Source organism: Asterias amurensis, chromosome 21, assembly GCF_032118995.1.
Source record: "Asterias amurensis chromosome 21, ASM3211899v1".
Lineage (NCBI taxonomy): Eukaryota > Metazoa > Echinodermata > Asteroidea > Forcipulatida > Asteriidae > Asterias > Asterias amurensis.
In genome coordinates this window covers 4,366,432-4,379,828 of record NC_092668.1, presented here as the reverse complement: position 1 = coordinate 4,379,828, position 13,397 = coordinate 4,366,432, and the positions used below count along the sequence as shown (strand labels likewise).

Here is a 13,397-nt window from a genome sequence, read left to right as displayed (position 1 = left end):
TAACTTGAGATCTCGAAATCAAACTCGTGGAAAATTACTTCTTTCTCAAAAACTACGTCACTTCAGAGGGAGCTGTTTATCACAATTTATCGTAATCAAGAAAGGTTTTATGATGATAATTATTTTGAGTAATTACCAAATACATGTAGTGTCCACTGCCTTAAGTCAGTCCCCGCATGAAGATTATTCCGGAAATTGGAATACACAATCTGAGATACGTTCTGACAGAAACGCTTCTCAAATTTATTTACTCCTAATTGAAATGATTCTCAAACGAAAGCTAATTGTGGTACCTCTATCAAACTTGTGTTCCAAGTAATAGTATGCTGCTGATGCATGTAAATAATTTAAACATTGGAAAAACAAAAACAATCATAACAACTAATTTAAACAATTTTTTTTTTTACAAGAAAAAATAATGTTACGTTCAAGCATGGAGGTAGAATTAGCCTCCATGGTTCAAGGAACAAACTATTTGTAAATAGCTTTTATTCTGTAAAATGGGTAACATCTGTGGCTGCCAACCATTTTAATTTACAGCATATTAAAAAGTACTGGTTACGTAATGGGCCACACTCTATGGCCGTGTCCGAAACGACGACTTTGGCTACAGCTACGTCTAGACCAGCGCGTCTACCAGTGTTGAAGAATAGGCAGACGCGCGCGATCTAGCCGTAGCTGTAGCCAAAGTCGCCGTTTCGGACACGGCCTTAAAGTCCTTCTGCATGTTCACTATTTTAATATAAATATTATTGCTTTAATGATTGTCATTGTTAGCAATCACTTTTTACACGTGCAGCAGTACATTTGTATAAACAACAATAATAATAATTGTAAGGGTTTAATATTTTTTTGTGCTTATTAATTTGTTTTTTAATTAATAAATTAGTTGGGTTCAATCATGTATAGGTAGAAAATCTACCTCCATGATTCAATTGTCTTTAATTATTTGCATTTGTATTTTCGGAGGATTGTGTTATTTTTTCCCCATCTAGAGAGCTGGACAAAACTCCACTTGCTACCAACTTCTTATCTCTCTCATAAACACCGTTGTTCTATGGGGCCTAATGTCTCAAATTGTTAGCTGAATTGTTAAAATCAAGAATTTTACACTGTGTTCCATTAAAGGAACACGTTGCCTTGGATAGGTCGAGTTGGTCTTTGAAAAGCGTTCTGTAACCGTTTGTTATAAAATGCATATTGGTAGAAAGAAGTTGTAAAAGTAGAATACAATGATCTACACAAATATGCCTCGAAATTGCGTGGTTTTCTATCCTCGTCGACTAACACGGTCGGCCATTTTTATGGGAGTCAAATTTTTGCATGCAAATTTTCAGCAGTTAGCATGGCTGGGTTCAAACCAGTCACTTTTAATTACCTTGTAGGGGAAATGTAGATTGGGTAAAAATACATGTAGTTGTACAGTGTTTTGGGGTTTTATTGCAACAGAACCAAAGAAATAGAAAATAAGCTGACCCAACAAGAAAATAAAACAAAAACAAAATCAAAAGTTCCAATATTTTTCAGCAACTTTATTCCCCCACCCCCCCCCCCCCCAAAACGAACATCATGGCACAAAGAATAATATTTGAACGCGATACAATTGATACTATTTGTAAATCTTTGGGAAATTCAATGCTTGATTGACGAAGGACAAAAATCGCAGGAATTGTTAATTTTTCTAAAATCTAAAAGTTTGCTTGCAGTTGTTACAGTGCGCTTCTTTGGTAAATACACTGAACATGAAGTATTGACCATAAGAGCTTACTTGGTAAGAAGTACTGCAGCTATTAATTATAACATTCTGAAAATGATTCCCTTTCAAAGAAATGTGGTTTTAGAGAGATGGAGTAAAAAACAATTCAATCTGAGAAACATTTCTGCATGAAACGTTTCTCAGATTGCGTATTCCTATTCTTTCTGCAGGGACATAACCACCTCAGATTTCGGCAAAATCTAAAAGAAAAAAACGCTACCACCATTTGAAATATAAATTTCACAGGTTAGTTTCATTGTTTTATTCTATACATCTACATTTGCATTATAGAATTTGAGGCATTGCATGGTGAGGTATCAATGTATATTTGGTTTGCAGAAACACCATGTGTGTATCTACTTGCCAGGTAGAGTTTGTTCTTAGAGAACTGTTTTGCTTTATTCTACTGCCGCGTGGTAGATAATCGGAGGTTCAGGAGACTTCTCAGTTCTGAAAAGAACTGTCCTGCTTTTTAACTATTACCAGGGCGGATGGTATAGAAAATAGACTGGACTACTACTTTAGCTTATAGGATCGTGATTAACTGTACTGCCGCGGAGTCAGTTCTGAATTGGTCTCAACGTTTCGACTAGCTTGCTCTAGTCATCGTCAGGAGACTGAAGAGGTAAGAGAAGAGTTGGCTTATTTATAGGGGGTTCAGTGGATCCTCTGCAGGTCAATCAATGCTCTGATTGGTTGTGTGGTTACATTTTCATTGTATAGGATTAAAACTGATTCCCAAAACCAAAGGTATACTTTGCCTTTAACAACTTTGTACAAACTAATGAAGGAAAGATAATTGCACATGAAGCTCAACTAAAATTAATTTCAAACTCTAAAGACATGTTTTCGCTGTCATATTCTTCAAAAACAAATTTTCTTCAAGCACATTTTTGTTATAGATAATATCAGGAAACAGCTCACTACAAAAACATACTTTTGTTTTCACAAAATGTTTTTAAATGTCAATATTCTCTAAATGCCTCCTTCCCACCAAAAACAATTTATCAAATTTGGTTGCAGTGTTCCTAAAGCACAGTATGCGACTTTTCAGATGTAATAGACCTATTATACCAGAATTTTGTCACAAGTTTGGAAAACATTATCTTGCACATTTGACATGGTCTTCAAAAACTTAAATTTGATCTTTCCTTGCGGTTCATACAGCATTCCTTAAAGACAGTGGACACTATTGGTAATTACTCAAAATAATTATTAGCATAAAACCTTTCTTGATAATGAGTAATGGGGAGAGGTTGATAGTATAGTGAGAAACGGCTCCCTCTGAAGTGACGTAATTTTTGAGAAAGAAGTAATTTTCCACGAATTTGATTTCGAGACCTCAGAATTAGATTTTGATGTCTCGAAATCAAGCATCTGAAAGCACACAACTTCGTGTGACAAGAGTGTTTTTTCTTTCATTATTATCTCGCAACTTCGACGACCGATTTAGCTCAAATTTCCACAGGTTTGTTACTTTATGCATGTTGAGATACACCAACTGTGAAGGCTAGTCTTTGACAATTACCAAGAGTGTCCGATGTCTTTTAAAGATTTCCTCAAAAAATGTTTGGTTTTTGTCCTCATAGACTCGCTCTAGGAAAGATAAGATTTGAGGCCTTCTGAGAGATATGGTGGTAGCCTTTTGGTGAGCGATGGACAAACAAAAGTAACACGAATCTTGAAGATAATTGATTACTTAGCAGCTTTAGATGATCCTGTCAAATAATTTCAAAATCTTTCCAAGTTCCTGAAGCTGATTACCCCAGTATAAGCCCGACTGCTAAAACTACTTCAATCACTCCATGAGTTACAAGAAATACAAAGAAATAAAGGGCTAAATCCGCCATTGCATCATTGAGGACAGACATGATAAGTTGAAGCTTGGTGATGGATGCTACGGGAATGTTGCTAAACATGGCGGCCATCCTCAGGAGGTTGGGTAACATCCCACCAGTAGGCTGCGAGAAGAAGAAAAAAGGACGAGAAGTTACCTCCCACAATACAGAAATAATACATAGATGTAGCAAGCTGCTTACCAATGAGGACATATGGTATAAATGCACAAACATTCTGAATGGCCTGACAATTCGACACTAGCAGAGTCTTTCTTAAAGGGTCTATGTACTTTTTGTAGGACAAAAAACACAATGTCCACAGATTTACACATAACTTACACAGTTTGAAGATGATGATAGTAGAAAGCTTCCCTGAAAATATTACTTGATGAGGTGCTGTAGTTTTTGAGAAATGAGTAAAACAATGTAATGAAAATAATTTTTGTCTCAGTGATCATGAGACGAAAATTATTTCAGCATGTAAAATATGATTTTCATGACATTGTTTTACTCATTTCTAAAAAAACTACAGCACCTCAGCAAGTAATATATTCAGGGAAGCTTTCTACCATCATTATCTTCAAACGGTGTAAGTTTAGTGTAAATCTGTGGACATTGTGTTTTGTGTTACAACAAAATAACCAAATCCTTTAAAGGCTACATTACAACTGAAACTCATAATTTTGATCCATTACTCACCTTTGACCCTTTATTCAAGGAGAAGAACAAAGCCTGCATTGCTACAAATGGAATGAGGATCGACTGGCAAGAGATGGAAAAAACAAATATATGATAATATTATTTAAAACATAAACAAATCCAGATAAAGACAACAAAGACACTGAAAAAACCTTTGGTAAATGTCAAAGACCAGTAATCTCACTGCATCAAATAACAAATCTGGGAAAATATGTATCAATTTGAGTCAGAAATTATAACCTCCTTCTAAAAAAAAAAAACGTTACTTCAGAGGGAGCCCTTTCACTGATGTGTTAAACTATCAACAGCTCTCCATAACTCGTTACCGAGGAAGTTTTTATGCTAATAACTATTTTGAGTAATTACCAATAGTGTCCACTGCCATCAAAGGGACGGTACAAGTTTGTCAATCACTCTTGAAGTTAAACATGTAATTACTTAGCCAGAAGTAAAGCAACTATTAAAAGTATAAACCCTTTTTTTGAATAGTTTAACTTTGAAGTTTGTATGTGGTTATGGAAAAACATAATTATTTACCACAACAAATTTGAGTATGAGAAGTGTTACCGACAGTATTACTGCTCTCAGATTGTGTATTAATAATAATAATAATATCAAAGTCTTATATAGCGCACGTCAATCTAACAAACAAGGTACTCAAGGCGCCGAGTATGTACAAACTTTCAGAAAGATAGGTTATTGCAGTGAAGAATTCTGAGACCCAATTATTTAGCACCTTGTAAGGGTTTACAAGGTGCTACGGCGCATACAGCAGCCACAGTCAGGAACACCGGGGCGAACCCCTTCTCTTTTCAATAAGTGCACTGGGTTCTTTAACATGCGTTACGCAACACATGGGGCCAACGGATTTATGTTCCATCCGAAGGACGAAGCAATGGTTAAGTGTCTTGCTTAAGGACACAAGTGTCACGGCTGGGGATTCGAACCCACACTCTGCTGATCAGAAACACCAGAGCTTGAATTCGGTGCTCTTAACCGCTCGGCCACGACACTTCCAAATACCGATTATTCTTCGTGCGTGGACATAATTGCTCTGGATATTTGGCAATAATCACAAAAACATAATCACCTTTGAAATAAAATGTTCACAGAATAGTTCGTTTGTATCCATATTTTGTATAGGATTAGAACAATCAATTGGTGCCCCAAACCAAAGGTGCACTTTCCCTTTAAAGGCAGTGGACACTATTTGTAATTAATCAAAATAATTATCAGCATAAAACCTCACTTGGTAACGAGTAATGGGGAGAGTTTAATTGTATAAAACATTGTGAGAAACGGCTCCCTCTGAAGTGACGTAGTTTTTAAGAAAGAAGTAATTTTCCACGTATTTGATTTCGAGACTTCAGGTTTAGAACTTGAAATCAAGCATCTGAAAGCACACAACTTCGTGTGACAAGGGTGTTTATTCTTCCATTATTTTCTCGCAAATTCGAAGACCGATTGAGCTCAATTCTTCACAGGTTTGTTATTTTATGCATATGTTGAGATACACCAACTGTGAAGTCTGGTCTTTGACAATTACCAATAGTGTCCAGTGTCTTTTAGAGTTTACAGTTTGAATTATTAAAAATATCAAAGTATGCTCTAATTCAACACATTTGACAATCTCACCTGCGTGCCAAAGTGGGTCAACCAATCAGTAGCTAGCATTACACGCATCAGAAGTGCCACAAAAGCAACAAACACCTCCCTCGTTGTCAAGATTCTGTCAGTTGGGGCAGGTAGGGCGACTCTGCTAGTGTCTTGGACAGTGTTTGTCTGTGGTAGTGTTGTCGATGATGATGTTGCCGAGGGCAGTAAAGAAGATGGAACATTTTGAGATGGTGGTGGTCTCGATGGAATGTGGTAAAGAGGTTTGGTCGGAAGATGACTATGCGGAGTCTGGTTGCTAGGAAACGGGGAATGTAGGGACGGACTACAGCTGCTCAGGATGGGATTGTCTTGTTCGCTACTGGTTACCGTTTCTCGTTGTTCATCAGAATTTATGTCTTGAGTCGGACAGGATGTTTCCCTGCTGTCTGTTACTGATGATGAAGGAGACTCGACATCAACATTCGACTCAGATTTTGACTCAAGATTTGGATTTCGTTCTTCAGTGGCTTCTTCACAATGATCCGTTTCCGCCGTCTCATTTCTCTGAGATGATATCTTCGTCTGGATGTTCTCTATTGGAGCAGACCTTGAGATCTCCTCCTTCGTTGTCTCCGTTGATAAGGAGGACTGCCTCTCCCCTTCTTCAGCATTCTCAGACTGTACGGGTGGAGCTGACGCTGTTACAGCTACTGCTATGTCGATCACTGGCTGTGTCTTAGTTTCAACCACGCCCTTTTCTTCCTCTGTGTCTCCTGACAAAAAATAAGTACAGTGTAAGTCTTTTTACATCCTACAACACTATTACAAATATATAATTGGTTTGCGGGAACACAACATGTATCTACTTGCCAGGTAGAGTTGTCCTAGAGAACTGTCTCGCTTTTTAAACTATTACCCGGGCGGATGGTCTAAAAAATAGGCTGGGACTACTACTTTAGCTTATAGGATCGTGATTAACTGTACTACCGCGGAGTCAGTTCTTAAATTGGTCTATTGCAAATCTTTGTGAACCAACTGATTCAGAGAGGCTTTGAACCCACAAGCCATCACACAACATTAAAGGAGCATTACAGAATTGTTTTTTACTAACCAAACAGTTGCTGGTAGTGTAAGTACTTTATGTAATCCACCATATACATAAACTGACAAACCTGTTGAAGTTTGAGATCGATCGGCCATCTAGGTCAAGAGAAAATAGTGAAAAACCGACAACAATTTTTTGCATGGCATCGATGCAAAAAGAAAAATTAACAAAGCGCTCACTGAGCGATAAACTTCTCACACAAAATAATAACATTTTTTTCTCAACAAATATGACATTTCAGACAATAATATTTTAATGGGATGTTTTCTTCCATCATCATCATTAGACCGTGTAAGTTTTATGTTAATCTCTGATCTTCACGATTTTGGTTTCTTACCAATTCTGTAACGTTCCTTTAAGCTATCAGGTACATGTAGATGGGGTCCTGCCTGCTATTGTTGTATTCCCTTTTCTAAACAATTGCCTTGTGGGGTTCAAGTTGAATGAAGAAATACCTTGTGGGATGGGGTCCATTGCTTCAACCATTTGTCATAAACAATGGTTGATGTTTGGTGGGAAGCCTTCTTTAAGCTTTCATTTTTGCAAGTGTATGTAGTTTTTAAGGCTCAGAATTAATTCCTTGTAAAGAGCAAGAATATTCTGAAGTCCTTAATTTCAATCCTGCTATGTGTTTCTTGATTTTACTAACAGTCCTCTTATTACGATGTTCCTGTTATGATGGTCACTTGGCCAGTCTCAGCATAGAGAAAGTTCTTTCTCTATGGTCCCAGCGACCTTGTATTAATGAGAGTTGACTGTACATTTTGTTTTCATGTTTTGTTTGTAACACACTGGCCTTGAGAAAAAATAGTTGGTCCTTCATACCCAATAATGAGTGAAATTATACAAAATACAAACAGCACGTCAAACAATTTCTTCTTGGGTAATGTTTGTGTGTTTTAAAATCTGTCAAAGTTTGTCTTGTCTTTAAAGGCACTGGACACTATTAGTAATTACTCAAAATAATTGTTATTATAAAAACTTTTTTCATCCATTATTCTCTTGCAGCTTCGACGACCAATTGAGCTCAAGTTTTCTAAGGTTTGTCATTTTATGCATATGTTGAGATACACCAAATGTGTCTAGTGCCTTGAAGAAAACAATCTCATAGTATTGTTTTGAGTAAAATCGCTAGAGACAAACTCCGGACTCTTAATCAAAACACAATCAAACATTGATTCAACTGCAAAGTTTTTTAGTAGTTTGGCGACAACCACCCCTGGTTTTTAATTGTTGGCGAGGGAGCTGCTTTCAGCCATCATTATGTACATTGTAAATAATAATAATAAAAATAGATAAATCTTATATAAAGCACAAAACAAAACTGGAAGAAATCTCAATGTTCTGTACAAAAACTTAAAATTACAGAGAAGTAGAGAATGCTAGTTGAAATAGTTGTGTTTTTCTGTTTGTATTTCAAATTGTCCAGGGTAGCAGCTTTTCTAAGAGAAGATGGTTGGGCATTTCACAACTTGGTGGAGGTGTATGAAAACGCCTTGGAGCCACATGATTTAGTCCTTGGTGTGGTGGTGGTCAGGAAGTTTTAGGAAGAGGGGCTGAGAGATCTAGGAGGAGGATGTCGCCAGAGCCGCTCAATCATGTAATTGGAGCTGTCTGGGTTTGGGTACTATGTCTTGGACACAAAAAAACAATGTCCACAGATTTAGACTAAACTGACACAGTTTGAAGATAATGATAGTAGAAAGCTTCCCTTAAAATATTACTTGCTGAGGTGCCGTAGTTTTTGAGAAATGAGTAAAACAAGTAACACAAATTATTTTAGCATTTTAAACTGTTTTTTGGTCCCATTGTTTTAAACTCATTTCTCAAAAACTACAGCACCCAAGCTTTCTGCTACCATTATCTTTGATATAGTGAAAGTCTAATGTAAATCTGTCGACAGTGTGTTTTGTGCTACAAAAAGTACCCAAATCCTTTAAATGCGAGGGGAAGGATTTTGTAATCAATGCGCTGTTGGGAGAAAGTTCGGGTGAGCTACTAGACTTGTCTACACCGACTAGACTAACCAGAAACCATAGAGCACAGGGAGATTTACTATATTGAACCATACACTGGTGCATGGTCGATATTGTCAACTCGAGGGCTACATGTATGTCACAGTCAGTCTAGACACTCACCCAAGCTTGCTCATTGTTGACATCCAGTTAACATTTATTAATTTGAAAGGAATTTTCTCCTTTTAATTTCTTCAAGTAATTTTAAACTAGGAAACTAGTTTCTCTACACAAATTATTTACAATTATAACAAACATCACACACAGTCTGCGGTTCTTTCCTCTGAAGACGTTCTTATAAAGAAGGGCCCACAACAAGTTTAAAAAACTGATTTGAAAGAAAAACTCGGAAATCATTTTATAAATGGATCAAATTCAGATGTCTATGGGTTCCTGCTTTATGGGAAGAACTTTCTTTAATTGGTAGCGAGCTCGCTTACAACATTCGTTCATTGCTTCAACTGTCTTGCAATTTGTATCGGTGTACCAATCCGTGAAATCTGGAAATTGCGTTTGTGCTTGTATGAAAATGCTTTGAATAATGTTCCTGTCGAGTTGTGGGATTTTACATCTTTTGTTGTTATCGTCTCTAGAATTTCCAGTCAAGTTCTTTCGGGCAAGTTCATGTCTGGGAAACTCACACTTTAGCAGGTGTATGCACAGAAATCTTGCTTTTTGCTTGTCCGTTGCAAAGCGACGTTGTGTCTGTACTTTATGCAGAGCTGTATTGTAGTCTACTACAGAACGGACGAGAGTTTCTGAACCACCGAGAAGAAAAGTTTCAGACTCGGGCCCAGCGACGAACCTCGCTGGTAGAGGGAGGGAGTTTGAAAAGCTCGATACCACAGATTGAGTGCCTATAGTTGCCGGAAATAACGTGGTGGTTGAAGTTGATGGCACTGGTGCATGGGCTGGGGTTGCAGGAAGAGATGACGATTGGGCGGTTGAGGTTGAAGGCTGGGCTGGAACTGGTGTTTCTACGAAAGATGCCTCGGAGTGCAGATCTGGAGCAGCCTTCAAACCCACGATCATGTCATGGAGCCGATCTTGTTTGTGGTCCATGATTCCTTGCATGGTTTCCATCGCACTCTGCTTTTGCTCGATTCTGTCAACTTTGTCTTGGAAGGTCGCCAGCCTTGACTGAATGTCACTGAGGAGATCAATGATGAGCGTGGAAGACTGCTCCTGACGACTTGTCTGCTCCTCGCCGGGAAACATGCTCTTGACTTGCTTGACGCTGTCTGTACGAATTTGCTTTCTTGGACCATCAACAGAAACATCACTGTCAGAGCCAACAACTGCAACAAAAGTAAAACAGAAAAAGGGTGTTCAGTTATTTATACAGCCTCAAAACATTTGTTATAACTAACTTTACTGAAGATGATAGTCAGATATTTCCATGGGCCTCCGTTTATAACAATGGGTTGATTTTTTGTCCGAGTTGATGGGTGGGAAGTGCATTGGAATCAATGAAATTTTGCATTTTTGGGAGTACGATTTTGGCAACAGAAACAAAGTCACAAATAATAATGGTTGAACTTACATCTGTGTTTATTGAAGGCTGGTTCACTGCTACCGCAATCCATATTGGTCACTCCGACGATTGTAGACAAATCCAGACCTAGTAAATGTAAAATATCTCTGAAGTATATCTATCTTGACAAGTTCCTCTGAGCTCTGTGAATGATTTCTTGCAATAATTTAGGCTGGTTTTCCTAGAGTAAACCATCCACACTTGGTCAGTTTTCAATGGTATTTTCTTTATAGGTTACCTTTTGTAATTGTATAGACCTTGAGATGTTGATACGCCTTGATGCACAACATCTATTGGGTATCACTGATACTGAGATGTGGTAGCATCTTTTGTACACCTCCCCCTTTTGTCTCCCTATTCATTGTTTACCCTCTTGCTTTTTTTCAGAGTGCTTTGACTCTCTCTCTTTATTCATGTACATTGTATATCCACTCACACTACACTCTACTTACCTGGGCCCAATTTCATAAAGCATGTAAGCACACAAATTTGCTAAGCATGAAATCTCTTCCTTGTTGATAAAAACAAAATTACCGACCAAATTTTAATTTGTTGCATATTGCTTATTACTGGCATTCAGCTATTGTTTGCTTATCCTGAAAATCAAGTGGAAATTTGGTTGGTAATTCTGTTTTTATTAAGGAAGAAATTTCATGCTAAGCAAACGTTTGTGCTTACTACAGGCTTTATTTATGAAATTGGGCCCTGGTCATGTTTATACTTGTGTGTTGTCATTTAGTTAGCCTTCGTCTTTGAGAAAGACTCCTATAAGATAACTATGCTAGGTCGAAACGTCAGACCATTAACTGCTTTGTTTGCACAACAATATTGATTGAGTCTTGAGTTGAGATTTATTTTAATAATGTAAATGAGGGATAAGCAACCCAACCAAACTGAAACTGAATTTCATGACAGTTGACACCAACGCGGAAACAACTTCATATAAAATGAAAACTGTACAAAAGATGTGTGATGCCAACATGTGGCCAAGATGGGTCCCGAATCCAGGATGGAAAAGTTTCCGTTATGGCGCCACCACTGTTTCGTTCGATATGAAAAACATCATAATCATTCAAATTCAATCAACTGATCAATGAATGAGAATGCAGAATGAGAATGAGTGAGATATTTCTTTTTGAAAAAATGAATGAGGGAATGAAAAGTGGTGGCGCCATACGGAAAGTTATCCATATCAAAATGAAATATACTTAGTTAGTTAGGTAGAGTCAGAGAGTTTGACACAACATCATGGCTACGTCCGTCAGTACGTCAGACGTTGTAGCGTGCGTGTGAACTTGTTCATCTGCGTGTCATATGAACACAAGTACAAAGTAGGCCGAGTCCAAATCCAAGTCCAACAAGTTCACATATAAATGTATTTCATTTAGATTTGCCCGTGCGGCGCGGCGGCTCGACGTCATAAAAAAAACATTCGCAAAACATTAAAGGAACACGTTGCCTTGGATCGGACGAGTTGGTCATAACAAAAGCGTTTGTAACCGTTTTTTATAAAATGCATATATGGTTGGAAAGATGTTTTAAAAGTAGAATACAATGATCCACACAAGTTTGCCTCGAAATTGCGTGGTTTTCCTTCTACTGTGCGAACTAACATGGTCGGCCATTTATGGGAGTCAAAATTTTGACCCCCATAAATGGCCGACGTGTTAGTCGACAAGGTAAAAGGAAATTTCGAGGCATGTTTGTGTGGATCATTGTATTCTACTTTTACAACATCTTTCTACCCATATGCATTTTATAAAAAACGGTTACAAACGCTTTTCAAAGACCAACTCGACCGATCCAAGGCAACGTGTTCCTTTAATCTATATCACTACATAAATTTCTCTGAATACGACAAAACAAAAGAAATCCAGAGCTGCCCATGATTCTCACCTTTTGCGTTTTCATTCAGCTGGATGATTTTCTTTAGCCTTTCCTCCGAACTCAGTAAAAGTCTTCGCTTTCTTGCCTCTCTTCTCGCGGAGGCCGAATCGGCCATTTTTGATTAGTTTTATGCTTTCGCTTGAGGGCGCTGTTTAAGATTACGCGTTTCACAAACTGAAAGACCCCACCATTGATCTCCATTAATGGAGATCAATGGACCCCACCCATCCCACCCAGTTGATACTCACCTACATAAAACCATGGAGGGAGAAGATTAGAAACACATGTCTTCTTGAAAAGAATTATAAATTTTCCTGAAAGAATTGAAGCACTCATACCCCTACCGTCTGGAAATTATTAAAGGTTGTATGGAGAGGAAGTTTTCCTTGCTTTGTTTGAGCGGGGGAAAAAAAACCGCCATGTCGCCCTCCTCTGTGTATGAGGGGAAGAGAACTCTGTGATTTGAATAATATTATCAGTTTCTATGCTGATGAGCGAATGTATTTGATATTTTCAAACAATAATCTTCACGCACGCGGTGCGTTGTAACCAATAAATTATGAGGCTGACATTGTTGCAACTGGGCCACGGGGTTTACTCAAAATAGTTATTAGCATAAAACTTTACTGTAATGGGGAGAGGTTGATAAACATTGTGAGAAACGGCTCCCTCTGAAGTGACTTTGAGAAAGAATTAATTTTCCACGAATTTGATTTCGAGACATCATAGATTTAGAATTCGAGGTTTCGAAATCTGAAAGCAAACAACTTCGTAATTAACAATAGTGTCCAGTGTCTTAAACATAAAATAACAGCCGCACTGAATACCTGGGCACAGGTAGGTCAGTTCGAAAACGGGGCCGGTGGCGCTCCGGGACATACCCTGAACGTCATTATGACGTCACTCTTCGAGGCCCGTAAATTACGCCAGAGGTCTGTACGTATCACCTTCGACCTCGCATCTTTTT

At 38.0% G+C, this 13,397-nt stretch overlaps 1 protein-coding gene across 2 annotated transcripts; it reads right to left on the bottom strand.

The window, feature by feature from the left end:
• Positions 1-1,610: 1,610 nt before the first annotated feature.
• Positions 1,611-12,561, bottom strand: LOC139953173 (uncharacterized). Of its 2 annotated transcripts, XM_071952608.1 has the most exons (4): positions 12,440-12,550; positions 5,929-6,662; positions 4,294-4,356; positions 1,611-3,717 (listed from the first exon to the last, which is right to left on the bottom strand). In XM_071952608.1, the coding sequence occupies exons 1-4, from the start codon at positions 12,543-12,545 to the stop codon at positions 3,517-3,519; spliced, it is 1,104 nt and encodes a 367-aa protein (XP_071808709.1). In that variant the 5' UTR covers positions 12,546-12,550; the 3' UTR covers positions 1,611-3,516. The 2 variants fall into 2 exon arrangements, with proteins under 2 accessions (XP_071808709.1, XP_071808708.1); XM_071952607.1 differs by lacking the exons at positions 1,611-3,717; positions 4,294-4,356; positions 5,929-6,662 and adding exons at positions 7,395-10,307; positions 10,553-10,630 and having other exon boundaries at positions 12,440-12,561.
• Between the last annotated feature and the right edge of the window lie 836 nt (positions 12,562-13,397).

Coding starts and splice junctions, on each gene's coding strand:
- LOC139953173 (XM_071952607.1), bottom strand. CDS start 12,545: ATGGCCGATTCGGCCTCCGCGAGAAGAGAGGCAAGAAAGCGAAGACTT. Junction 10,631..12,439: donor GCTGAATGAAAACGCAAAAG/GTGAGAATCATG, acceptor TACATTTACTAG/GTCTGGATTTGTCTACAATC. Junction 10,308..10,552: donor AGCCTTCAATAAACACAGAT/GTAAGTTCAACC, acceptor CTTTTGTTGCAG/TTGTTGGCTCTGACAGTGAT.